We start from the raw sequence: 25178 nt of genomic DNA, 5'->3' as shown, positions 1-25178 counted from the left end.
TAAAAACGAGGAATGAATTTGCTTCGGCAAGTCTAGAAATATGTCCTACGGAATTAGTGGCCATGTGTGCACAAGAAAGTATATACAAGGGTACTTAAGCATTACTTGAAATGGAAGAAAAACCCAACCCCAGAACAATATAAATGTCCATCAGTAGATGACCACTTAAGTCATGATGGATTCCATAAAAGAGAATATGTGTGCTTATTTTAAAAATTAGGCAGAGCTTTCTGTACTGATGTAGAGCTCTTCTGTGATATGAAAAAAATTTTCAAAATGCAGAATAGTATGTTAATATGCTTTAATTTATACTTAAAAAAGAATACACAAATGTATTTGATGGCTTAAGCATGGAATGTCTTTGGAGGGCCTTAGAAGAAGCTGGTAACAATGGTTGCCTGTGAAGGATTGGAGGACAAGATCGGAGGGAGACACTCTTTTCATTTTATATCTTTTTTTTTAAAACTGTGTTTTTTGCCCCTTTGGCAATTTGTATGAGCTTTGTCTATACATACAGTTCTTTTTCTTTTCTTTTTTTTTTGGGGCCATGCCACGCCTTGAGGGAACTCAGTTCCCCAACGAGGGATTGAACCCTCGACCACAGCAGTGAAAGCCTGGAATCCTAACCACTAGGCCACCAGGGAACTCCCAGTGTACATATAGTTCTTAATCATCTGTGTGTATTTTTTTTTTTTTTTTTTTTTTGCGGTACGCGGGCCTCTCACTGTTGTGGCCTCTCCTGTTGCAGAGCACAGGCTCCGGACGCGCAGGCTCAGCGGCCATGACTCACGGGCCCAGCCGCTCCGCGGCATGTGGGATCTTCCCTGACCAGGGCACGAACCCACGTCCCCTGCATCGGCAGGCAGACTCTCAACCACTGTGCCACCAGGGAAGCCCCATTTGTCTGTATTTTTGATGCAGATAATTTCCCCTCCAATTTTTGTTTCTCCTCGTGCTGAATTCTTACTTCTCCGTAGATTCTAGTGGGCCCCACAGCTCTGAGTTCATGACTGGATCCTGCCTTCCCAGCTGCACAGACTGCAGGAGGGCAGGGTCCAACCTTGGCTTCCCTCCTGACATTGTCACCCCCACTGTCCCCGAGCCCTGGCCCAGAACTGCTGAAAGGGCAGTCTGGGTGGGACTCATGGGTGGCTGTAGATGGCAGGCAGCCCCTTCCCTGCTCGGCAGGGTGGACCAGCCAAATGGATCAAGAATCACATCTGGCTTCTCTGTACCCCACCTTGTGACCCTGGGCCTGCTACCCACAGACAGGTACAAATGACTCCTCTTCTAGAGAGCATGTTGAGGCTGAATTCTGTCAGTGTACAGAGGACACGTATTGTTAAAATATCAAAGCAGGAGGTGGGGTCTAGGGATTTCCTGGTTTAATCCTTTTGTCTTACAGAAAGAAACAGAGACTTAAGATGAAGTCACTTGTGATACAGCTGGGGCTAGAACCCAAGTGTCCTGCTCCTCCGTCCACTAGGGTTAGAGCAGTGCTGGGGGTCCCATCAGGGTCTGGGTGAGAGATTCATTCCTAAAACTGGGCGTGAGGTCTCAATCAACAAGAACATTTGCTGCCAGCTCCTATCTGAGGCCTGCTTTGAGGGAAGGAGCTGCACCCACCCACTCCCAACCCCCAACCAAACTAGAGTGTTACAGGGCAGAGCATATGATCTGGGGAAGAGGGGAGAGAAGTGACAAAGATGGACCCACTTACTCTTCTTGAACATTGTAACTGAGCAGAAGGAACCCCTAGGCAGAGGGGAGGGCCCACCGAGGGTCCTTCTTCCCTGGCAGTGATAGGCTGGCTTGGAAAGTCAGGCTCTCTTGCACTGTAGCAAGAAGAAGATTCTTGGGACCCAAAGTGTGCTCAAGAACTAGCATCAAGTGCCCAAAAGGAGCCTTAGCTTCTGTGACAGGCTTGGTCCTGTCCACATAGGCATCGACAGCTTCCATTTCCTCATGGGTAACTCCCTTCCGCTGCCCCGACAGAGCCCAGCACCTGCTGTCCAGTGTAGACTTGTTCCCCTGCCGACCTGCCTGAGGGGGGCGGGGCAGCTAGCATTTACCCAGGCCCTGCCCCGGGAGATGAGGGAGATAGCGCCGACCTCCCCTCTTCTCTTCCCCAATTTTCCTCCCACCCCGCCCCAAACACACCACTCCCCAAACGGGCCTGTCGCAAGATACCTGGGAACTATGAAGAGAATGGAAGGGGTAAGGAGAGGCCACACTCCTTGTGCAACCAGAGAAAGAGTGGACCGACAAGCTTTATCATAAAATTAAAACAATATGAAAATGTTTTTTCTTTCTAAGTACAAAGCCAGACACTATTAAGACTATGAAAAACTGGCCAGAGGCCGTGAAGCTCAGAAAGAAGGCTCTCTTTGGCATAGTGCCCTGTGCTCCAGTGCAGTGCAGGCGGAGGGTGCTGGGGGCAGCAGCGGAGACTCAGGCTGCTTATGGGGGGTGTGAGGGAGGCTGACCAGCCAGCTCCGCCAGAGGGCTCTGGCTCCCCACTCCTCAGAAACTCCCAGGTTTGGGGACTGAAGTTACTCTTGGCCTTTGGGGGCCACTGGTTCTCTGCAGAGCCCCAGGAGTGAAATGGGGTCGGGGGGGATGAGGCAGACAGGAGTAGGGGAGGGAGGGAGCATGAGCCTTTCTGCACTGAGAAACTCTGTTTTTTATTCCATGGCTGCAAGTGTGTGTTTCAGGCAGCAGTTAAGAATGAAGCTACGGTACTGTTGCCCCCAAAGGCACCTTCAGTCTCTCTACCACATCCCCAAATGTGGAGGAAATCTTGAGCCCTTGGACAGGTGGACACGGGTCTGAGACTTAAGGCTGTAGGTGCTGAGGCTGTAGTGACGGGAGTCTGGGGCCTCCTGGGGAGGAGCTAAGAGGAACGTGGACAGGCCGACAGGAGTGAGGGGTGCTCATCCCAGAAGCTGTGTTCCGGTGCCTCTGTTTGTGTCTAGTGGGGCATGGGAATGTGTGTGGGCTCACACCTCGCCCTCCTCGCCACTGTCGTCCACGCTGGGCTGCCTCACCACCTTTGGGTGCCTGGGTGTGGACGGACAGCCAGCCTTCCGCTGCTCCTGGAAGGCCCGGGTCCGGCTGGCCACCAGGGCGGCGCTGTTGAGGGCAACCACAGACTGGCGGGACTTAAGGGCAGGCCAAGGCCCCTTGCGGGCCTGCTGGCCTCCCTCGGCGCTTGAGAGCTGAGGGAAGGGCTGTGGAGGGTCTTCATCTGAAAACTCCTTTGGAGAGAAAACCTGGAAGGATGAGAGTATAAAGAAGAGTCACGGGGAAGTCGTTCCAAGGCAGCGGCACGGAGCACAGAGCCTAGAAAAGGGTAGATGCAGAGCATCTGTTGAGTGAATACAGAAAAAGCTACTGCAGGTACTCACAGGTCAGATTTCCCTAGAAGGGAAGGCAGCACCCCAGCCCTACTGCCACTGCTCTTCAGCCCTCACCTGTCTGGCCCCCAGAAGCCCTCCTCCTTAGCTCCCCTGCACCCACTGCGTCCTTGGGGTCCTCTCCTCCTCCTCTTGCCCCCCACTGCTTTGTACAGTCAGTCCCATGAGCCACGAGGGAAACATCTTCCGGGTGCCGGGCCCTGGGCTGGGTGCCGAGTGAGGACACCCTGCCTTTAGGAACACACACGCCCGCCCATCAACCATCTGTTCCTCCCCCCAGCCTTCCACACCCAGTGCCACCTCCTCCAGGATGCCTTTCCCAATGTTCCCATCCTCTGTGAGGTGAGCTCTCCTTCCTCCGGGTCAGCCACCTTGGCCTCAAGTCACATGGGGGGGCCTGACTTCCTAAGGCAAGGGCCAGGTCTTACACTCGTGCCCTGCAGCGCTTGGCACAGAGAGGCTGCTCAGCTACTCAGCCAGCACTTCGGTTGTGTGAGTGCTATGACCCCACTGCACACCATCCTTCGATGGGTTGCCCTTCCGATTTGGGAGGGGGTGCTGAGAGCATCTTATCCACACCCATCTGGCGTCAACGGTTGGTTGTGCAGCTCCTGGCCTGGGGAGGATGCTCCTTCCAAGGCTGGGCAGCCCTGCCGCTTAGGTAGCAGGTCCTTTCGTCAGGCTGAGAGCTGCCTGCAGCCGCCAGCCTAGGGCCGGTTTGGCTGTGGAGCCCACCAGATAGCCCTGTCCCGTGACTGCTCCCCAGCTCCCACGGAAGGCAGTGCTCGCCTGTCCTCATCGGTTCTCCTCGGCTACTCTGAGGGGATGAAAAGGAGCTGCCCAGGGTGTGGTCCCCCTGCTCAGGTGCCCCCCGCTCAGGGCCAAGCCGAGCCCCAGTCCTGGACTTTCTCCATCCTCCGGCCATCTGCCCTCTCCTCCTTTTGGCCCCCACTCTGCCTCAACCTGGGCTCCTTCCTTAGCCCCAGCCTCACCTCTGGCAGGTCACTGTCCCCCGAGGTGCTTTCCAGCTCTGAGGATGGCTCCAGGAGGCTGATGGACCTCATAACCCCGCGGAGGTTGATACGGGGCCGTGACCCAGGCTCTTCTTTTGAGGCTGCCTGGATTTCCTCCAACCCCACCACATTCAGCTCCCCACTGCCCCCGGGTTCTGGCTGAAGAGGTGGGAACGGTGTAGAGACCTCGGGGGCCAGGTGCTCCTCTGGGGAGGCCCCACCCACTTTCTGCTCCCAGACATGGCTCTGCCGGCTGCGAGGGGGTGGCCGAGTCAGCTTCCAGTGACCCAGCCACAACCTCCAGCACCCACCCCCACCCACCCCCACCCACCCCCTTCCCCTCGTCCCCCACTCCATACCTAGCAGTCAGGATGCCCTGGTAGGTCTGCAGCTGGCGCAGGAAGCCGGGGTTGGGGCGAGCGATGGGCCGTAGCTCCTGCACGTGGCGCAGAGCCTGCTCCAGGCTCCAGCCATACTGCTTCATGGCGTAGGCGATCACCGTGGCGGCCGAGCGGCTGACGCCCATCTTACAGTGGACCAGCACCCGGGTGCCCTGAGCTCTGTGGAGGCCGAACCGGGTCAGCTTCCCCCTCCCCCGCCCCCTTGCTGTGCCAAGAGTGTCGGGGAAAGGCAGGTAGGCGGTGGGCTCACCTCCCAGAGCAGAGGGGAAAGGAGGTAAGGACCCTGAGGGCCAGAAAAGCTGAGGGCAGAGCAGGCAGGAGGAGGGCACGGGCCCTGGATGGCAGGAAGCTGGGATGGGGCGGGCGGAGGGGTGGGACGGCCCGACCTTGCAGCCTCCACGAAGCGGTGCGTCTCCTTCCAGTGGGGCAGCAGCTGGGCCGACTCCTCATCCCAGAGGCGCACGTTGTGGTAGGTGAAGCGCTCGGGGTAGAAGTTGTCAATCTCGCGGGCCATGTTCAGGATGTGGCTCACCCTGCAGCACGGGGCACAAGGCCAGGCTGACGTGGCCACGGGCACCAGGCCCGTTGGCCAGCGGAGCCGGCGGACCCTGGGTGTTAGTTTTCTTGGTTCTGAGGGTCCGCTGGGGGCGGCACAGTTGCGGTGGGAGGAGGAGATGACGGTGACCTTGAGCAAATCGGTTCACCCCACTGGGCTTGAGTACTGTCCCGCCCCGGCCCGTCCCCACCCCGCTTCCAGGTAGCTGCTGGGCGGCCTGCAACACACGCCCTTCTGTTATCGTCAGAAGTCAGTTAGAGAAGGGCTTCGGAGTTCAGCTGAGATGGGGTGGTGGATCTGCAGCAGCTGGATGACAAGGGTCACAGCAGGTTTCCCGAAAGCCCATGATGGACAAGTGACAGGAGCTGTTGGGAACGGGCAGCCAGGTCTCCCACAGGGGAGGGGCCCTCCCTTCTCCCAGAGACGTGGTCAGGCGAAGAGGGGCTTTTCCGCCAGCAGACCAGCAGGGTAGCTTGTTCTCCTGTCTCCCCCTGAGCCCATGCGAGGGGAACGGCCCCAGGGGCGGAGCTGGAAGCAGAGCTAGCTGCTGCTGAGAGGGTTCTGGGGGTTTCTGGCCAGGTTTCCCCACGGGGGAGGACAGAGGGCGGGCAGTCCTGGGAGGGCTCGAAACCCCACCTGTTTCTCTGCAGCTCCTCCAGGTTCGCTGCGTTCCACTCTGAGCCCTGTGAACACGGAGAGAGTGTCATTGGCCCTCTCCCCCAGCGGCAGCAGGCCCCATCTCCCAGCCCTCAGCCTGCAGCTCACCAGGTAGAGGTGGGGGAAGATGCGGGACGCCCGGTCTTGCTGGGCCATGAGGAGCAGCATCTGGTTGTCGATGAAGTCGCGGTATTGTTGGAGAGGGCATCCCAGGCGCAGCTCCAGGGCCTGGCGGATCTGCAGGCAGGAGGGTGAGGAGAGGCTGGGGGCGCCTTGCGAGGTTCCCGATGCCCCAGCTTTCCCTGGGGGAGGGAAGGGCCTCTGAGGACAATACTCTGTCCCATCAAGGCAGAGAAGCTGAGGCCAGGCACGTGACAACAGCTCAGACAGGAGGAAAGCTAAGATGGGAAGGCTCCAAGGAGAGGACCCCTCTGGGGCCCAGCCGGAGGCCCCCACAACCAGGGCCCAGCTCCCCGCCTCGTCCCCGGCACCCTGCCCACCTCTTTGGAAGTGATGCTCTCCAGGTCACTGGAGTCCAACACCTCCCACAGCTCAGCCCGGATCGCCTGCTCCATCTGCTCCTGTCCCGAGGGCCTGGGAACCGAGCCCGTCAGTCCAGGGGCCCCTTCCCCGCTCTGCCATGGCACAGCCCCCTCTCCTCCCCTCCCTGTACTGACCGGCCGGGCTCGATGCTGGGAGGCCGCAGAGACTCCAGGTCAGCCATGGCCATCCACTCGTTGAGGCAGCTCTGGTCAGAGCTCAGTCTGTCCTGGTAGTGGCTGGCCCAGGCGAGGGCACTGCCCCCTGGCACAAGACCACTGCCTAGAGCCGCCTCACATGCCTGGTGCAACACCTGGAGCGTGGCCCTGGGACAGAGGAGAGGCTGGGTCACGCTGTCCTCCCTGCTGCCCCTACCCAGACCCTGAGCCATCTTCAAGACCCAGCCCCTTACCACATGGTCTGGATGCAGACTGGCTTGAAGATTCGACTCTGCCCACCAGACGTCACACTGAAGCCCCTGTGGGAGATCAGGTGGGGGTGGAACCCAGCTCCTGGCTCTGGGACAGGGTCCCCTGAGAGGCCTTCCCACTAGCCACCTAAGGCTGGTCCTCAAAGTATATACACATCATCTGAACTTCAAAATAAGCCCTGTTTGCCAGCTATGGGGCAGCTGAGGCCCAGAGCAGTTAGGTGACTTGCCCAGGATCACACGGCGAATCTTAAGTGGAGCTGACAATAGGCCCAGCCTCGAGTTCTGCAGTTGCTCCCCAGCACCACCACACCCCTGCACCCCTCCCCGCCCCATACATCACACTTAGTTATTCCACCCTCTGACCTCTCTCCTTTCCCTTCCCTCCAGTTGCCACCTCTTACCCGTCTCCATCTAGGTACACCTGGGTGTCACTCCAGAGAGGCAAGACCAGGCCTAGGGTGCAGCTGGGGGAGCTGGCGGGGACAGAGGGAAAGCTGTTGTCACCCAGCACCTCACCTCCTTGCCCTCGTCCCTTCCTCTCCCTGCTCCCACCTGCTTTCAGGGAAATCCACGCCCAGAAGGACTGTCTCATCCTGGCTCAGACGTTCTCTTGTGGAAACTACCAGCAGGTAGCGGAGCCTGGCGGGCCGGGCCGCCTCCAGCTGGGCTGCCTGGAGAAGATGGGAAGGGAAAAGCCCAGGGTCACAGTGGCCCAGAGCACCCTGCTCCCCCCACCCCCACCTGACACACAGCCGGGTCTAGAACAGACCTGCCACCTGCTCCCTCCACATCCATCCCTCTCTTCCCAGATACCAGATCAGTGGTTACAATCTAGTGGTTCCCAACTTTGGGATCTCATGGTCCAATAAAATGTTTAGAAAGATTCTTCTCAGAGAGGGTGTATGTGAAAAAAAGGGGGAGAATGGCCATGACAGATTGCCCTTTTTTTTTTTTTCTGCCTAGGAAGGAGGTTTAAGAAACACCTTTCCACTTGCCATTACCATAATTTGATTCAAGGAATGTTTTTCACCAAAGAAATATTAAGGACACAGTTTCACAGTAAAGGATGGTGCTTCTGTGGAATGAATTCTGCCTTACAAAAAACTGACTGCATCTTGTTTTTCCCATTTTGCTGCAGACAATGAGATTGTTCCACAGGCATCTGGGAACTGCTCCTCACTTTCCCGCCTGTGTCCCATTCCCGCACGGGCCCCTCCAGCACACGAGCCCACGGTGGGTGCTCAGCAGGCCCCCCTGAGCACCAGTTCATTTGTGGGCAACTCACATAGTCAGGAAGGTCTTGTGCTGGTTGAACAGAAACCCGCCTCTGGGTAATTCCCAGCTCTTGGACCTAATCTGACCCTACAGGCTCACATCGGACAAACCTCCCCATCCTCTCCCAGCTCTCCAGAGACCCGAAGACATGACCGGATCGCCCTGTTAAGACAACTCTAGCCGAAACAGCAGAGTCATTGGGGTTTGGGTAACCGCTACGCTCCCCAGGGGGCCCCCTGCTCTCACACCACTGCTCCCCAAACACACACACACTGGCCCCATTCCACCCTCTCCTCCCACCTGGGGAGTGGCTCTCTCCCCTTTCAGAGGGCCAGAGGGCTCTGGACGGGGCCCTCACCAGGCGGATGTCGTCTTGTGGCCTTAGCAGCCCCACCATGAGGCGCAGGTGCTGACTCTGTTCCTGCTTCCTGAGACTCTGGGGCCCATGCCCGTCGTCTGTCTGGTCCCCGTGGGGCTGCTCCTCCCCGGGGGGTTCCTCCACTTGCTCAGAGCTGGCCTTGGCTGCATCTCCATCATCGCCTCCATCCTGCAGTCCCAGGACAGCCCCGCGGAGTACTGCAAAGCTCTGCCTGGCAGGGGAGCAGGGAAACTATTATGGCCCATTGTAGCCCTTAGGACAGGGGTGTGTCAGAATCACCTGGAGGGCTTGTTAAAACAGGTGTTGGACCCCATCCCCAGAGACTCAGTGGGCCTGGAGTGGAGGCCCGAGAATGTGCATTTCTAACCAGCTCCCGGGTAACGCTGCCCCAACACTTTGGGAAGCACTGCCCTGGAGGCTCTCAAGCCTCCAGCCCATCTATTCTTGTCTGAGGAGGGGTGGAGGTTGCTTCCTTTTCCTTCCCACCTGCCTAACTCAGTAGATACTGTGAGCCTGGTGGGGACTCAGGAGTCCTCAGGCCCTGCCGTCCCATGCTGCCCACTGGCTCGTGACCACTGGCCAGAGCCAGGTCCAGGACAGTGGGTGAAGGAGCTCCAACTGACCAGGGGGAAGATGAAAGCAAAGGCAGCCAGCTGTGCCCACCAGCTATGCCTACTGGCAACACTGCCCCACACAGTACGTAGTGGGCTTTGGCTGCAAGTCCTCCAGGATGGCGGTGGCCAAGGCTGGCGGCTGGACGGAGGTGCGTGTGTTGGGAAGAGGTGCTCACCTTCGCTGGAGCCGGCTTCTGCGCTGGGACACCTGGTCCTGCTGAGAAAGCAGCCCCCAGGGCAGAGTGAAGTGGCAGGGAAGGTTTCTCCTCTCCCCTGTCTCAGGGCTGCTGTGGTGGACGGTGAAGGGATCGCGCCCCCTCCGCGCACACCGCCCACCCCCGCAGTGGGGAATGGAACCAGAAAGGGGGTCAGGTCCCCTTGGCGCTCCAATCCACTCTCCACGTGGAGGCACTGGGGGGAGCCCGGGCCCAGGTTCAGGTCCAGCGGCCGGAGGTAAGGAGGCGTGGGGGGATGGAGCGGTGCGGGCGGCCCGAGGCTGGAGACGCCTGAGACTTTGGCCCCCGTCTGGGCCCAGAGCGGGGTAGGGCCTCCGCAGGCGGTCACGGCTCCGGCTCCGGATCTCGCCTTGGTCCGAGTTCCTGATTGCCTCAAGATTCCGCCCCCCCCCAACCCCTCTCCCCACAGCCTGAGACTTGAAGTCCCCCTCCGGACACTCCCAGGCTTCAGGGGAGGCTGCCCGTGGACAGCAAGCACTCCCCCAGGCCCAACTGGCAGCCAGCTGCGTGGGCAGGACCACAGCAAAGCCAGACTCACCGTGGGCCCCACAGGCGTGGGGTGGCCGCCGGCCGGGGGCGAGCGGCTTACGGTGACCAGGGCCATGCGACCAGACCGGGGGCACCTGGCCCGGCAGGGGCACAGCACCCTCCCGCAGCCCCACGGACAGTCCCTGCCCCGCAGGACCAGGAAGGAGAGTCCGGAGCCACCAGGGCCTGGCACCTCCTCGAGGGCGGACCTTAAAGGGCCAGACACCCGTCCAGCCCGGCCTGGGGAGCCCGCAAGCAGTGGCCACCGCCCCTCCCTTCGCGTCTCCACAGGTTGGGTCCGCCTCGTCCCCGCCCCACGAAACACGTTGGGGGCGGGGCGCAGGTGCGGAGCCCGGCCACAGCGGCGGGAAGGGGCAGCCTACGTTGGGTTCAGGGTTCGGTCCCTCCTCACAGGAGGCGCCCCCGTCCTCCCTGCTCCGCCCAGTTAGGTCACCTGAGCTGTGCTCTGGGCCTCAACTGTTGTGCTAGCAGCAGAGATAGGACCTAGGGAGGAAGGACTGAGGACCCGGGTCTTGGAGAGGACCAGAAACCGTGGGTCTTAAGTGGGGAGCACCCCAAACTTCTTTCTCCTTGCCGGTTGGCCCTGGCGCTTCCACTCAGCATGAATCACTGAGAGACACTCGAAGCTTCAGGGGATATCAGGGTGGGTTTAGAACTAACCCGTGAGGCTCACAGCAGGTCCTCAGGGCCACCTCGGAGGTGAGCAGGGCGGGGCTGAGCAGGTTCACGGCGGCGACAGAGGGAAGTGACTTGTCTAATGTCACTGCAGTAGAACCTGCCGGAGTCAGGTTAGGAACCCAGGCCTGGGGCGCTGGGCCTCCTCTGACCCGGCAGAGTCTGGAGAACCAGCCTCTCCCCGTCCCTGACACGAGCAGGGGTGGGTTCCCGGAAAGCCAGACTGTGTGGCCGGAAGAACCGGGGTCTCCAGTAGGTGGGACAGGGCTGGGGGAACTGACGTTCACGGAGCACCTACTAGGGCACCTGACACCTGTCGGCTCATTTTACCCTCCCAGAAGCCCTGGGGGTGGGAGGCGGTCTCATTTACAGCTGAGGACACTGAGGCTCAGAGAGGCTAAGGGGAGCACGGTCAGGATTCAAACCCAAGTCGAAGGCCATTGCCCACAGTGTCTCCCCTCGGTGCCCCCCAGCACTCCCCCCCCCCGACCCCCGCAATGAGCGGAGCAAGCCTGCTGCTGAGGGTCTCTTTATTTCCATCTCAGTCTCCAATGCAAGCCCACCCGCAGGGCTCCAGGCCCCAAGCCCAGCAGCAGCAGAGTGTCTATAAATAAATAAGTTACAAAAGTGGGGGGCGGAGCAGCCCGGGGCAGCCCTCCTGAGGGCGGGGCTCAGAGCTCCGTGAGCGAGCGCTGCAGGGTCCGCTGTAGGTCCTCCTCCTCCCGCCGCCCCCGCCGCTCCCGCTCCGCCTGCTCCCGCGCAGACAGCTCCAGGGCCAGGCGAAGCTGCTCTTCAAAGCTCGGGGGCGCCCTGCGAGGGGACCCCGGACCCCCAGGCTCTGTGGACATCTGCAGGCTTTCCTGGAGGGCCCTTCCAGGCGAGGCATGAGAGGGGAGAGCAGACCCGTGAGCGCTAAGGCTGGGGAGGAGGCCGAGGGCTGGGACATGGCTGCGGAGGCCGAAGATAAGGACGGGGAGGCTGGGACCCGAGGACCGGAGACAAGAGACGAGGCCGGGCCCCGTCTCTCCCCATCCCTCATGCCGCCCTCGCTGGTGGGCAGCACGGAAGATGGAGGGTGGCCTCAAAGAGGGTGTGGGGTCCTGGGGCCAGCACCTCCCTGCTACGTAACCCCACCAGCCAAGACCCCCCCCCCCCCGGCCGGCAGGGTCCTCGAGGCAGGGCGGGGCTGAGACATGGACCCGGCAGGTCCTGGAGGGCCTCACCGCTCCAGCTGAAGCTGCTCCTCGTAAGCCGTGACCTGGGGAAGGTGGGCAGCAGGCCGGGTGTTGGTCAGGGCCTCCCAGACAGTCACCTGCAGCAGCCAGAGCCCGGAGCTGTCACCTCTGCCACCCCTCCCCACACCCAGGGCCCAGCTCCTGCCCGCACCCCACCTGCTCCGCCTCTGTGCCCGCCTCCAGCAGGCTCTGCTGGATGGCAAACTGCAGCAGGTCGTCGTCCTCGTCGCGAAGGGGCTCGCTGCGCTCTGCGCCCAGCACACTGTACCCGTCGGGCACCTCAAACACGGCGGGGTCCACCTCACAGGGGAAGGGGCTCGCTGGGCGCAGCAAAGGGGTCGTGCTCAGCCCCTGGTGTGCAGAGACCAGCGAACCTCACAGCCCCGCACCCGCCCACGGCGGTACCTGAAGCTGCGATGGCAGAGCTGGGCGCTGGCACCCACACCGAGCTCAGGGGCTCGTCACAGCCACACAGGTTGCTGAAGGTGATGCGGGCGTTCAGCACGTGGAAAAGGGGGATCTCTGTGAGGAGATGTCGAGCCTGAGCCAGCCCTGCAGCCCGTGCCCACCCCACCCCGGGGGCCCTCCTGCCGCCCGGCCCACCCTCTCACCAATCTTGACCGGGAAGCCGGGCGGGAGGCGCAGGGTGATGAAGTCGCGCAGCTTGGCAAAGTGAGCGTTGCTGATGGCCATCAGGTCGATGATGGGCATCACCTGGTCACCCAGGGAGAGCGGGTGCTCCTCGCTCAGCCACAGGGTTGCCTTGAACCTGCCCGGCCAACCGCAGGACGTGGGTCAAGGAACCTCTGGTGGCCCCTCTGCTAAGGCGCACCTACTCTGGACATCTGCCTCTGCTGCCCTCCACCTGGCCTGGGGGACCCTCTTCTCTGCTCAGCTGCTCCTGCCTGCCTCCCCCAGGAGCTTATGTCCTTCTGGCCCTACAGCCTGAGCTGCCCCCCGGCCCTGGGCTCAGGCTGGGCCCCGGGTGCTCTGTGCCAGCTCAGCTCTGCTGGATGAGGAGGGCAGGGCTGAGCTCCTGGCTTCAGTCCCGCCTCGTCCACAGCCCTGTCCCCCTCCTCGGCCCACAGCCAGCCAGCACGTCGCACTTCGCCGTACTCTGGGGTCCCGCACAGCCCGACAGTTCAGGACCGCACTGCTGGGGTCGCATCCCAGCCCGGCCGCCGCGTGGCTGAGGGAGTCCACGTGAGGTTCCTGGCACAGTGCTGGGCCCACCAGATGCGCTAGGAGTCACGGCTCATCAGAGCCTCACAGCACCCTTGTGAGCAGGTGGCCAAAGGCAACTGTTCTCATTTTACTGAGGGGGAGAATAGACTCTCAGAGGGGAAGGTGATTCCTTGGGCCACGAAGCCAGGAGGTGTTAGAGCCGCGTGCCCTTCCTGTCTGCCACAAGCTGGCCCCCAGCAGGTGCTCGTTCAGTTGAACAGAAAACCATACATGGGTGGTGCTGCCCATTCATTCGTTCACCAAGAAGAGCGACCAGTCCTCTGAGCCAAGCCCCGAGCTGGGTGCCAAGGACCATGGCTAAAGCAGGCCTGGCCCCGGCCCCCAGGGAGTGAAGTCGAGAAGGCAGCCAGCTGGGTGAGTGAGTTCCCCACTCCAGGGGGCCCTGTGTGTGAGAGGGTCTGCAAGGGCTCGGGGGGCACCAGGCAGGGTCCCCTGTCCCAGAGGGAAGCCCCCCCGCCAGCCCCCAGACCTCACCTCTGTACTTTGCTGGACATCTCAATGGGGCGGCCGATGTTCCTGGACTCCAGGCTGAAGTTGGGGTCAAAGTACTCGTCGGGGGAAATGGCGGTGGGGTTTGTGGGGCTGGCTGCCTGCTGCACAGGAGCCTGGGTGGCCCCGGGACCAGGCTTAGCGCTCGGGAGGTGCTGGCCCGGCCCCGCCCAGTAGGCCCTGCCGGTTGGCCCCCAGCCCCCGCCCCCCAGCCCCGGCTCACCCCATTGTGGGAGGAGTGCTGCTGGGCCATCCCGAGGAAGGACTGGAATGGAGTCTTCCCCCCTAAGGAGAAGGGGTGGAACCCATGAGGGGACCTGGGGCCACTGCCCCCCGACTGCCCACACCTAGCCTCCACCCTGGGAGCCTCCCCTGTGGTGGAAGGCGGACTGCCCACACCTAGCCTCCACCCTGGGAGCCTCCCCTGTGGTGGAAGGCAGAGCAGACGGGAACGGGGAAGCCTTCCAGCTGGTCCCAGATACTCTGGCCCTGACCCCAGATCAGGGTGACCACCCCGTACGGTGTGACTGGGCAGCAGGCAGGCGCACCTGGGTTTACCTTTGCTCCTCGACTTGTCCTGATCGGAGAGGTGCTCCGTGCGTGTGCGTGTCACCAGCTCCACATTGGTGGCGCTGTACACCTGGGGAGCAGGGGGGGACACAGGGGGAGCTGGGGGCTCAGAGCCTGCTGCCCACACTCAGCCTCACCAGCACAGGACCCAAGTCCTCCTGTCCCCAGGGACAGATAGGATCTCGCTCCCCACAGTGGAGGGGGTGGGGTCTGAACCCCGGGGAGTCACTAATGAGGGTAAAATGCTCCTGGCTTCATCTCGGTGATCGGGTAGGGGCCCGTGCTGTGGGTAACCCCTGCGTGCTCAGCAGGGGCTGGGCACTCGGGCCCCACTGAGTTCCCGTGGCCACACAGGGCATCCAGAGCCCACGGGCTGCTGGGTCTCTCCCTCCACACAGGGTGGATGTGGAGAAGGGGCAGCGTTCCTGGGCCTCGTCTCCTACCCCAGCTCCCACCACTAGCCTCTCCTGCCTTGGCCTCGTAGCCGCTAACGGTTTCCATCTTCTCAGACCGCCAGCCCCAGATACCACATTTGTTCCTGAAACAGACCAAACAGGAGCTCATGAGGACCCACACTCCCCAACTCTGGCCAAAGTCGTCCCTTCCAAAGACCCCCTCCAATTAGCCTTCCCGCTGTGAAGCACACAGGGGCCTTTGAGGAGGCTGCCTGGACAGCTGGGGACAAATGAACAGAGGACTGAGGACTAGAAAGTACTGGGCAATTATTAATTTTTGCTACGTGTGATAATGGCGCTGGGGCTCGGTTTAAAAACATCCTTATCTGTTAGAGTCACACGCAGAAACATTTACTGTTGAAATGATACGACATCTGGGACGTGCTTTAAAATAGGTGGGGGAAAAGGAAAACAGGAAAAAAGTGAGGAAGGGTAGATTCAACAAGATTGGCAAAATGTTGGGAACTCCCTGGCGGTCGAGTGATTAGGACTCGGCGCTTTCACTGCTGAGAGCCTGGGTTCGATCCCTGGTTGGGGAACTAAGATCCCACAAGCCGTGCGGCGTGGCCAAAAAAAATTTTTTTTAAAAGATTGGCAAAATGTTGATAAATGCTGAAGTTGGGTGATGAGAACATTATACTAGTCTCTCTTCTTTCATATGTGCTTGAAATTTTCCATAGTAAAAATTTAAAAATAAAAGTATGTCTGATTTAACAATAATAGTTGGAGACTTCAGTACCCCATTTTCAATAATGGATAGAACAAGCAGACAGAAGATCAACAAGGAAACAGAAGACCTGAACACACTACGAACTAGACTTGATAGACATCCTTAGATCACTCCACCCAACAACAACAGAATACATATTCTGCTCAAGGGCATGTGAAACATTCTTCAGGATAGACCGTAGGCTCAGCCATAAAAGAGACCTCAATACAACTGAAAGGACAGAAATCATACACAGTATGTTCTCCAATCACAACTGAATGAGGGCTTGCCTGGTGGCACAGTGGTTGGGAGTCCACCTGCCACTGCAGGGGACACGGGTTCAAGCCCTGGTCCGGGAGGATCCCACGTGCCGCAGAGCCATCTGGACCCGCGAGCCACAACTACTGAGCTCACGTGCCACAACTACTGAGGCCTGCGTGCCTGGAGCCTGTGCTCAGCAACAAGAGAAGCCACCACAATGAGAAGCCCACTCACTGCAGCAAGGAGCGGCCCCTGCTCACTGCAACTAGAGAGGGCCCGAGCGCAGCAGCGAAGACGCAACGCGGCTAAAAATAAATAACTAAAATAAATAAATAACAACAACAACAAGAAAGCAACCTTAATTAAAAAAAAAACTGAATGAAATCAGAATCAGTAACAGAAAAAAGATGACTTGGTAAATTCATGAATATGGGAAGAGTAAACAACACACTCCTAAATAACCAATGGATCAAAGAATAAATCAAACGCAAAATCAGAAAATACTTTGAGATGAATGGAAACGAAGATACAACATACCGGGCCTCCCTGGTGGCGCAGTGGTTGAGAGTCCGCCTGCCGATGCAGGGGATACGGGTTCGTGCCCCGGTCTGGGAGGATCCCATATGCCGCGGAGCGGCTGGGCCCGTGAGCCATGGCCGCTGAGCCTGCGCATCCGGAGCCTGTGCCCCGCAACGGGAGAGGCCACAACAGTGAGAGGCCCGCGTACCGCAAAAAAAAAAAAAAAAAAAAAAAGATACAACATACCAAAACTTATGGGACACAACTAAAGCAATGCTTAGAGGGAAACTTATAGCTGTAAATAACTATATTAAGAAAGAAGAAAGATCTTAAATCAATAAGCTAAACTTCCATATTAAGACACTGGGAAAAGAGCAAACTAAACCCACAGCAAGCAGAAGGAAGGCAATAATAAATATTAGAGTGAAAATTAATGAAAGGGAGAAGAGAAAAACAATAGAGAAAATCAATTCAACGAAAAGCTGGTTCTTTGAAAAGATCAATGGAATTGACAAAGAGGGAAGACTCAAACCACCAGAATCAGAAATGAAAGAGGGGGCATTACTACTGACATTACAGAAATAAAAAGGATTATAAATAAAAGAATATGATGAACAATTGTACCCCAACAAATTAGATAATTTAGATGAAGTAAACAAATCCTAGAGAGACATAAACTACCAATACTAACTCAAGAAGAAGTAGATAATCTAACAGACTTGTAACAAGTAAAGGGACGGAAGCAGTAAAAACAAAAACAAACCAAAAAGTACCCACAAAGAAAAGCCCAGGCCCAGATGCTTCACCAAAGAATCCCACCGAACTTTTAAAGAAGAATTAATACCAGTTATTCACAAACTCTTGCAAAAAATAGACAAGGAGGTGACACTGCCTAACTCATTCGATGAGGCATTGCCCAGATACTAAAACCAGGCAAAGACATTACAAGAAAACTATAAACCATTACCTCTTAGGAATATGGACACAAAATAGTAGCTGACCAAATCTAGCAACATATGAAAAGAATTATACACCACGACAAAGTGAAATTTATCCCAGGGATACGGGGTTGGTTCAACATCTGAAAATTAACTGATAGCAACACATATCAATAGAATAAAAATAAAAGTCACATGATCATATCGATAGACACAGAGAAAGCATTTGACAAAACCCAAACCCTTTCACGATAAAAACACTCAACAAACTAGGAACAGAAGGCAACTTCCTCGGCCTGATAAAGCATACCCACAACTAATGTCACACTTAATGATGAAAGACTGAATGCTTTCCCCCTTGTTTCTTTATCAGAAACAAGATAAAGATGTCCGTTCTTGCCACTCCTATTCAACGTTCTACTGGAGGTTCCAGACAAAGCATTTAGACAAAAAAAAGGAAATAAAAGGCATTCGGATTAGAAAGGAAGAAGTAAAACTATTAACAGATGGCACGATCTTACATATAAAAAATACGAGGAATCCACTAAAAACCCATTAGAACTAAAAAATGAGTTTGACAAGATTACAGGATGTAAGATCAATATATAAAAATCAATTGTATTTTTATAGATTTGCAATGAATAGTTCAAAAATGTAATCAAGAAAACAATTCAATTTATAAGAGCATCAAAAAGAATAAAATACTTAGAATAAATTTATTTACTGTAAGTGTAAAACTTATACCCTGAAAACTACAAAACATCACTGAAAAAAAATTAAAGATCTAAAATGGAAAAATATCCAACGTTCATGGCAGAAGACTTAACATTATTAAAATGGCAATACTCCCCAAAGTGTTTTACAGATTCAACACAAACACTATCAGAATCCCACCTGAATTCTTTGTAGAAATTGACAAGCTGAATCTGGAATTCATGTGACATTTCAAGGGACCCACCCAGAATACGTAAAATAATCCTGAGAAAGAAGAACAAAGTCGGAAGACTTACACTTTCCGATTTCAAAAACTTACTACAAAGCAACATGTGATTACGACAGTGCACAAAGAGAGTCATACAGATCAGTGGAATAGAATTGAGAGTCTAGAAATAAACCCATACATCTCTGGTCAACAGATTTTTCCACAAGGGTGCCAAGACAATTCCATGGGAATTAACAGTCTTTTTAACAAACGGTGCTGGAACAAGTGGACAGTCACATGCAAAAGAATGAAGTTGAATCCTTACCTCCCACCATATACAAATATTAACTCAAAATAAATCAAAGAGCTAAGTGTAAGAACTAAAACTACAAAACTTTCAGAACAAAACATAGGGGAAAATCTTCATGACTTTGGATTTGGCAAAGTATCGTTAGATATGACACTAAAAGCACGAGCAACAAAAGGAAAAATAGATAAACTGGACTTCATGAAAATTAAAAACTTTTGTGCTCCAAAGGACACCATCAAGAAAGTGAAAAGACAACCCACAGAATGGGAGAAAATATTTGCACATCATGTAGCCAATAAGGGATTTCTACCTAGAACATACAAAGAACTCTTGTAGCTCAATAATAAAAAGATAACCCAATTTTTAAAATGGGCAAAGGGGGACCTCCCTGGTGGCGCAGTGGTTGGGAATCCACCTGCCAATGTGGGGGACACGGGTTCAATCCCTGGTCCGGGAGGATCACACATGCTGCGGAGCAGCTTATCCCGTGCGCCACAACTACTGAGCCTGCGCTCTGGAGCCGGCGAGCTGCGACTACTGGGCCTGCGGGCCACGACTACTGGGTCTGCAGGCCTAGACTACTGGGCCTGCGGGCCACGGCCCTCAGGGTGCACCTAGAGCCCGTGCTCCGCAACAAGAGAAGCCGCCGCAATGAGAAGCCCATGCGCCGCGGTGAACAGTGGCCCCCGCCCGCCGCAGCTGGAGGGGGCCCGCGCGCGGCAACAAAGACCCAACGCAGCCAAATTAATTAATTAATTAATTAATTTTAAAAAAAGATAAAATGGGCAAAGGATCTGAATAGACACTTCTCCAAAGAAGATATACAAACGGCCAATAAGCACATGAAAAGATGCTCAACATCATTCGTCATCAAGGAAATGTAAATCAAAACCACAATGAATACCACTTCACACCTGCTAGGATGGTTATAACCCCCAAATAAATAAATGAGCTGTAAGTGTTGGTGAAGGTGTGGAGAAATTAGAACCCTTATATACCACTGATGGGAATGTAAAATGCTGCAGCCCCTTTGGTAAATAGTCTGGCAGCTCTTCAAATAATTAAACATCTGTGTTTAATTACCACATGTCACCACAGGACCTAGCAATTCCACTCGCAAGTAAATACCCAAGAGAAAGAGAATGTACGTCCACGCTAAAACTTGTACACTAATGTTCAGAGCAGCATTCTTCATAGTCAAACAGTCAACAGTCAAAACGTGGAAATAATCCTTATGTCCGTCAATGGACGAATGAATAAACAAAATGTGGGATATTCGTGCAACGGACCTGGCCATAAAAAGGAACGCGGCAGTTACATGCTACAACTTGGATGAACCTTGAAAACATTACGCTAAGCAAAAGAGGCCAGTCACAAAAGACCACACATATTGTATTATTCTATTCATATAAAAATCCAGAACAGGAAAACCTATAGAGACAGAAAGTAGATTAGCTGGGCGGGGGAGGGGATTGTTGATTGTTAAAGGGAGTTGATTGGAAGTTGATTGTTAAAGGGTACAGGGTTTCTTTCTGAGGTGACGAAAATGTTCTAAAATTGGACGGTGGTACCGGTTACATATCTGTGAAAATACTGAAAACCACTGAATTGCATACTTTAAATAGGTGAATGGTACAGTCTACAAAATTATATCTCAAGAAAGCTGTTTTTCAAAAAAAAGTGTTTCTGAAGTCTGTTATTGGAACTGGGGCACATGTTGTCAGAGAAATAACACCCTGCCGGAAGGGTGGGCTCCTAGGCTACCCACAAAGGACTCTGGCCCAGACGCAGCTGCACCGCTGAGAAGCCGACCTTGCTGCAAACAGCTGCCCTGCACGGCAGCCTCAATCCTTGTTTTTATGGGAAAACACGTGAGGTCAGAAGTCAGGAAACTGGGGACTCCCGGACCCAGCCTCCTCCCAGGGAGAGAGCTGCCAGTATAGACAGGCGTGCAGGAGCTGGAAGGTGCCACAGGACCCAGGGCCAGCAGGTGGTCCAGAAGAGACACTGGGCCTGCAGGGCCCCCCTCCCCCTCCCGAGCAGCCTCTGCGAGGGGCTCAGCCTCCCAGAAGCCTGAACTAGAGGCTTGAGGGCACTGGCCACACTAACCTCTCGAAGGCCACATTGCGAGTGTCCAGGTGGGTGGAGACGATGGGAGAGGTGAGGCGACTGGCCACATGCTCCTCACTGGGCCGCATGGTGGCCAGCAGCGCTTCAGGCTCGTGCAGCGTGAGCCCCAGTGTCTCCGTGTGCACCAACTGCCGGTCGTGGTCAACTTCCATCACCAAGGCTCCCGCCTCTGCCAGCCGGCGTGGGGGTGTGAGGGGGACAAATAAGTGCCAGGCCCAGACAGTGGCCAGAGGGCTATCGTGGTGCCCTCAGCCACCTCCTGCTATGGGGTGTGGCCACAGCCTCTGGACGCCCTCCACCCCCGCCTCCATTTACACATCTAGAGATAGAGACAGAGGACAGCACTGTCCTCACAAGCCACGGGAGAACCTGGGGGCCCTGGTCTGCTGCGTGCCTGTGGGGAGCCCCCCAGAGCTCACCCTGGCCCTTGAAGATGAAGCTCCTCCGGCCGCGTTGCCAGGTCATGTGCTCAAAGCCCAGGAGGCTGGTGTCCACCCGCAGGTTCTCACCCCGCTTCCACACGCGATACACGTCACTCGGGCACATCTTGGACACGAGGGGCACTGTAGGAGGCACAGAGGTCACCAAGGTTCTTTCCCAACGGCCCCAGCCCAGGCCCCTGAGAGCCAAGAGGTCCCCACTCACCCCAGCTGGTGAACTCCCACTTCATCTCCACGTAGAAATCGGGGGCCTGAGATAGACCAGAGCACCGATCAGGGCCCAGCCTGCAGCAGGGCCCAGCGGGCCTGGGAAGCCCCTTGTCCACAGGCCCCCTTCTGGGAGCCCAGCCCTTCCCCAACCAGGGACCAAACCCAGCCCCCCACAGTGAAAGCACGGAGTGCCAACCAGGGAATTCCCTCAGCGAGGCGCGATGTGCCGCCATGGTCCAGCTTTGCCCCCAACCCAGCCAAACCCCATCCAGGAAAGGGTGGGCCAAGTGGGGCCTGAAAGGTCTGCAAGTCATCAGGCTATAAGCATCTGCAAGCCGGGGGCCAGGCTCAACCTGGCCACTAGCCCACAGGGTTCCTGGGGGAGCTTCTGCCCGCTCTGGACCCCAGAGTCCTCATCTGCAAAGGGGGCATAGTGACCCCCTGGGGGCCTGCCCCTGGGGTGGAGGGCACAAGGTAGTGTGCTCTCCCAGTGGGGGCCCCCCTACCCACCCACTGTGTGCTTTGAGAAGGGTGGACAGGAGTCCAGGCCGCGTCCGGTAAGTTGGATGAAATCCTTTCAGTAAATCTGCATTAACCAGGAGACCCATGATCTAAAGCTCTGTTGAGATTTCTAGCACTAGAGGACCCTCTATGCTGGCAAAAGGCTTTCTCCCCAAAGGGGGAAAAGCCTCATCCATGTGGGCCTGGTTGCCTCTCTTTCCTACATGACCCTGGCTGGGGTCAAGAGAGAGGGACCTCACTGACAGTGTCAGGAAAGCATGCTGCACAGGCTGGGTGCCCTTCCAAGGCCAGGCCCGGCAGGGTTACCCCACATAGTCTGTCACGGTCCCCTCCATGGTGCCCCACACCCCCCTTACTGGCCACACCTCTACGTCCTGCTGTACCTGGCGGAGTTTGTTGAGCAATTCCGGAATGCCAGCCAGCCTCTGCGTGGCCCTCTGGTAGTCCCGATACTGGAGTACCAGCTGCACCATCTCAGGGTCCCCAGTGCTGACTGCCTCCTGCAGGACTGGGGGCACTGGGCTGCTGAGGGGAGCTCTCTAGATGGCTCCAGGCCTGGCCATTCACTCCCACACACACCACCCGCCCCCCCGCTGCCAGCCTCAGGGGAGCCCCTCTGCCCTCTGCAGTACCTGCCCAGCCCTGGCAGCTCTCTTTGCCCACGTTGGCATTGTGTCGAAGGAGGACTCTCACGGACTCCAGGTTCCCCAGGGACACGGCCAGCTCCAGGGGGGTGCGACCCCGGGGGTCTTCCTGTTCAATGTCGTGCTGGGGGAGATGAGACACTCAGCACGGGGCAAGTAAGGTGAGGCCAAGGCAAGAAGGCCACTGGGGTGAACAGGGTTGGGAGTCACTGCAGGAAATAAGGACAGCACACAGGTGGTGGAAATGGCAAAGGGTGGCCTGAGTGTCCTGGCAAAGGAGAAGAGGGGGTAGGTGGGAAGGGCCTGCCCACCTCTCCTGCCCTCTGCGAGGGACAGAGCCGGGGGCCCGGTGGTGGTGGGCAGGGGCGGGGGTGGGGTGGGGTGGGGTGGGGTGGGGGGACGGCCTGGTCTGGTAGAGGTGCAGCTGCCGATGTCAAGAGTTTGGACTGACTTGGGGACCAGGACCGGGCTGCTTTTCTCAGCCTGGCTTAGGGGTGGTGCGGCACGAGTTCGGAGGCTGGATGCAGTGTGAAGTGGGGAGACGGACAGGGCAAGGCCCAGCGCTGGGCGCCGAGGCCAGAAGCCCAAGCTCGAGGGGCAGGTGACCTCTCTTCTGGGCCGGGGAGAGGGAGCCGGGCAGGCGGCCTCCCGATGCAGACCACAGATTTGGGTGGGGGACCAGGAGGACGGCCCGGGGGCCCGATGGGCCTCACCTGGCGGCTGTGCAGCGCGGCCTCCAGTTCGCGGTGCCGGTTCGCCCAGACGAGCCGATGCAGCGGGAAGGTGGGGCCCGGGCCTGCCATGCTGGGCCTCAGCGCCTCATCCCGGGCGGGCCAGCGGGCGCGGCGGGGGCGGCCCGGCTCCGCCTCGGCTTCGGGCCCGGCGCTGGCCCCTCGCCTCCCGTCCGCGCCGAGCCGGAGCAGTGCCCACCGCAGCCCCCGCGCCCCCGCGCCCCCGCGGCAGTGGCTGCAGCGGCGGCGGCGCAGGCAGAGGGGAGGGCGGGTTCGGCGGGCCCGGCGGGCGGGGCTGCGCCGAGGCGGGGCGGGGCGTCGGGCCTGGCGCGACCTTGCTTCGCAGCCACGGAAACCTCAGTCCGGCCCGCGCTCGCCGGGGGCGGACGAGGGCTGCTGCCCAGCAGCCCTGGTGACCACGCGCGCCAGGGCAGAAGCCAGGACCTGCGTTATCAGCCCAGGTCTCAGCCGGGAAGGGTCTGCGGAGGGCGTTCCGGCGGGCGGGGCCTGGATGCAGCTCCGCAAGCGCCCGGCAGGGGGCGCCTCAGACACGGCGCAGACCCATCCTGGCGGGTCCGGAAGGGGAAAGAGGGAGTCCGGAGACTGGGCGGTTCGGCGAGGGGCGGGGCCGGGGTCCCCGGGACGTGAGCGCGGGTGTGCGCGTGCGTGCTCAGCGGGCCGCGGGCCGGTGGCTCTTGGGGTACGCGCGTTTCCCCGGCAGTTCCTTGCCAGTGCCGCTGTGTTCTTACCCCAGACCCCGCGGGTACTGACCAGGCCTGTGTGTGCGGGTGGGATGCGAGGTGCTGGCTTGCCTCCCCATCACCTCTGAGATGCCCCTAAATGCTGACCAGCTTTCTCAGGGACCTGGGCCAGTGTATGCTGGTGGCACACCACGGGCTGGACCTTGCCCTGGGGCGGGGGGTGAACTGGAGTCAGGAATGGGGGTACGGGGGGGTGGGGGGAGCAGGCCTGGCTAGCTCTAGATCTTCTGGAGGGCTGTTCACCGTGAGTGGCTGCTTTCATCCACCCCGTGCATCCCTTTTGCAGAGGCTGCACTTTGCTGCCAGTGTCAGGAGAGGAAGGAGAGTTTCGAAATCAGGGCCAGCCCCTCCACCCACACCGGAACCAGGGTGCAGGCCTCCGTTGGCTGAGCTCTGGTGTCCTCACCCTGGCCGTAGCCTGGGTTTTGGTCCTGGACTTGGTGAGGCAGCGACCAGGCTTGGCCAAGGCTGACCTTCTGGTTTCAGTCTCCCTATTTAAAAAAATGACCAGATAGTTTGATGTAGATGTTTGAGCTGCGTCTCTGGGCTGGGAGGCCCTAGTTGCCATTTTCACCCTGCCCTCTCACTGTGGCCGGGTGGCTCCTGTGCTCTCTGGGGTCACTTTGCTACCCTACGCTGTGGTGTCATCAGGTCATTGTAATGTCCTTGGGTCTAGGACAACTTAAAGGCCTCTGAATGTCCAGAACTCTAAAATCAGTCCCTGCCGGCTGCCACTATTGCAGCCTTCTCTAGCCTCCACCTTCCTTAAAAGGGGCTACCCACAGGCTTCCCCGGTGGCGCAGTGGTTGAGAGTCCACCTGCCGATGCAGGGGACATGGGTTCGTGCCCCGGTCCGGGAGGATCCCATGTGCCGCGGAGCGGCTGGGCCCGTGAGCCATGGCCGCTGAGCCTGCGCGTCCGGAGCCTGTGCTCCGCAACGGGAGAGGCCACAACAGTGAGAGGCCCGCGTACCGCAAAAAAAAAAAAAAAAAAAAGGGGGCTACCCTGTCTCCAAGCCCTCTTCACCCCAAATCTAATGGGACTGTCTCAGGCCCAGCCTTTCCTGATTTCTGCGGCCTGTGACACAACTTCCCCCGCACCGGCCCTTGACTCCTAATTCCACCGTCTTCTCAACCCTTTCCCGGGGGCCCAGTTGTCCCTCCCCGACTCCCAGTTGGGCTTCTCCCAGCTGAAAGCCTGTCTGTTCCCACTGTCACCCTGATGCCACCTCCAGGACCACATTTCAGCTCCCTCTGGGACACCTCTGTGCCCAATGTCCCATGCAATCCATCAGCAAATTCCAAACCAGATGCAGCCACATTCACCCTCTCCCCTTCCGGCCA

General features: G+C 57.6%; 2 protein-coding genes across 11 annotated transcripts; both read right to left on the bottom strand.

The window, feature by feature from the left end:
- Window positions 1-2250: 2250 nt before the first annotated feature.
- SSH3 (slingshot protein phosphatase 3) lies at window positions 2251-10339 on the bottom strand. Of its 2 annotated transcripts, none has more exons than XM_081239277.1 (14): window positions 10059-10339; window positions 9461-9498; window positions 8650-8881; window positions 7569-7687; window positions 7418-7489; window positions 6996-7061; window positions 6721-6909; window positions 6544-6637; window positions 6152-6280; window positions 6023-6069; window positions 5217-5363; window positions 4789-4989; window positions 4409-4682; window positions 2251-3272 (listed from the first exon to the last, which is right to left on the bottom strand). In XM_081239277.1, exons 1-14 carry the CDS (start codon window positions 10122-10124, stop codon window positions 3000-3002), a joined length of 1947 nt encoding a protein of 648 aa, XP_081095403.1. In that variant the 5' UTR covers window positions 10125-10339; the 3' UTR covers window positions 2251-2999. The 2 variants fall into 2 exon arrangements, with proteins under 2 accessions (XP_081095403.1, XP_081095402.1); XM_081239276.1 differs by having other exon boundaries at window positions 9461-9501; window positions 10059-10338.
- A 924-nt stretch (window positions 10340-11263) lies between these two features.
- On the bottom strand, window positions 11264-23360 carry ANKRD13D (ankyrin repeat domain 13D). 9 transcript variants are annotated; one of them, XM_081238813.1, is made up of 16 exons: window positions 23057-23360; window positions 22332-22467; window positions 22083-22207; window positions 21173-21218; window positions 20947-21090; window positions 20507-20696; window positions 18060-18143; window positions 14746-14821; window positions 14272-14353; window positions 13937-13998; window positions 13699-13829; window positions 12591-12748; window positions 12385-12501; window positions 12136-12299; window positions 11969-12056; window positions 11264-11702 (listed from the first exon to the last, which is right to left on the bottom strand). In XM_081238813.1, the coding sequence occupies exons 1-16, from the start codon at window positions 23144-23146 to the stop codon at window positions 11416-11418; spliced, it is 1980 nt and encodes a 659-aa protein (XP_081094939.1). In that variant the 5' UTR covers window positions 23147-23360; the 3' UTR covers window positions 11264-11415. The 9 variants fall into 9 exon arrangements, with proteins under 9 accessions (XP_081094939.1, XP_081094934.1, XP_081094936.1 ...); XM_081238808.1 differs by having other exon boundaries at window positions 11264-11614; window positions 11968-12056; window positions 23057-23290; XM_081238810.1 differs by having other exon boundaries at window positions 11264-11614; window positions 11968-12002; window positions 23057-23290.
- Window positions 23361-25178: the final 1818 nt, after the last annotated feature.

This window comes from Mesoplodon bidens, assembly GCF_964165515.1.
Source record: "Mesoplodon bidens genome assembly, chromosome: 7".
NCBI classification, from domain to species: Eukaryota; Metazoa; Chordata; class Mammalia; order Artiodactyla; family Ziphiidae; genus Mesoplodon; species Mesoplodon bidens.
Note: the sequence above shows the minus strand (reverse complement) of the source record. Positions and strands in the feature narration are given on the sequence as shown.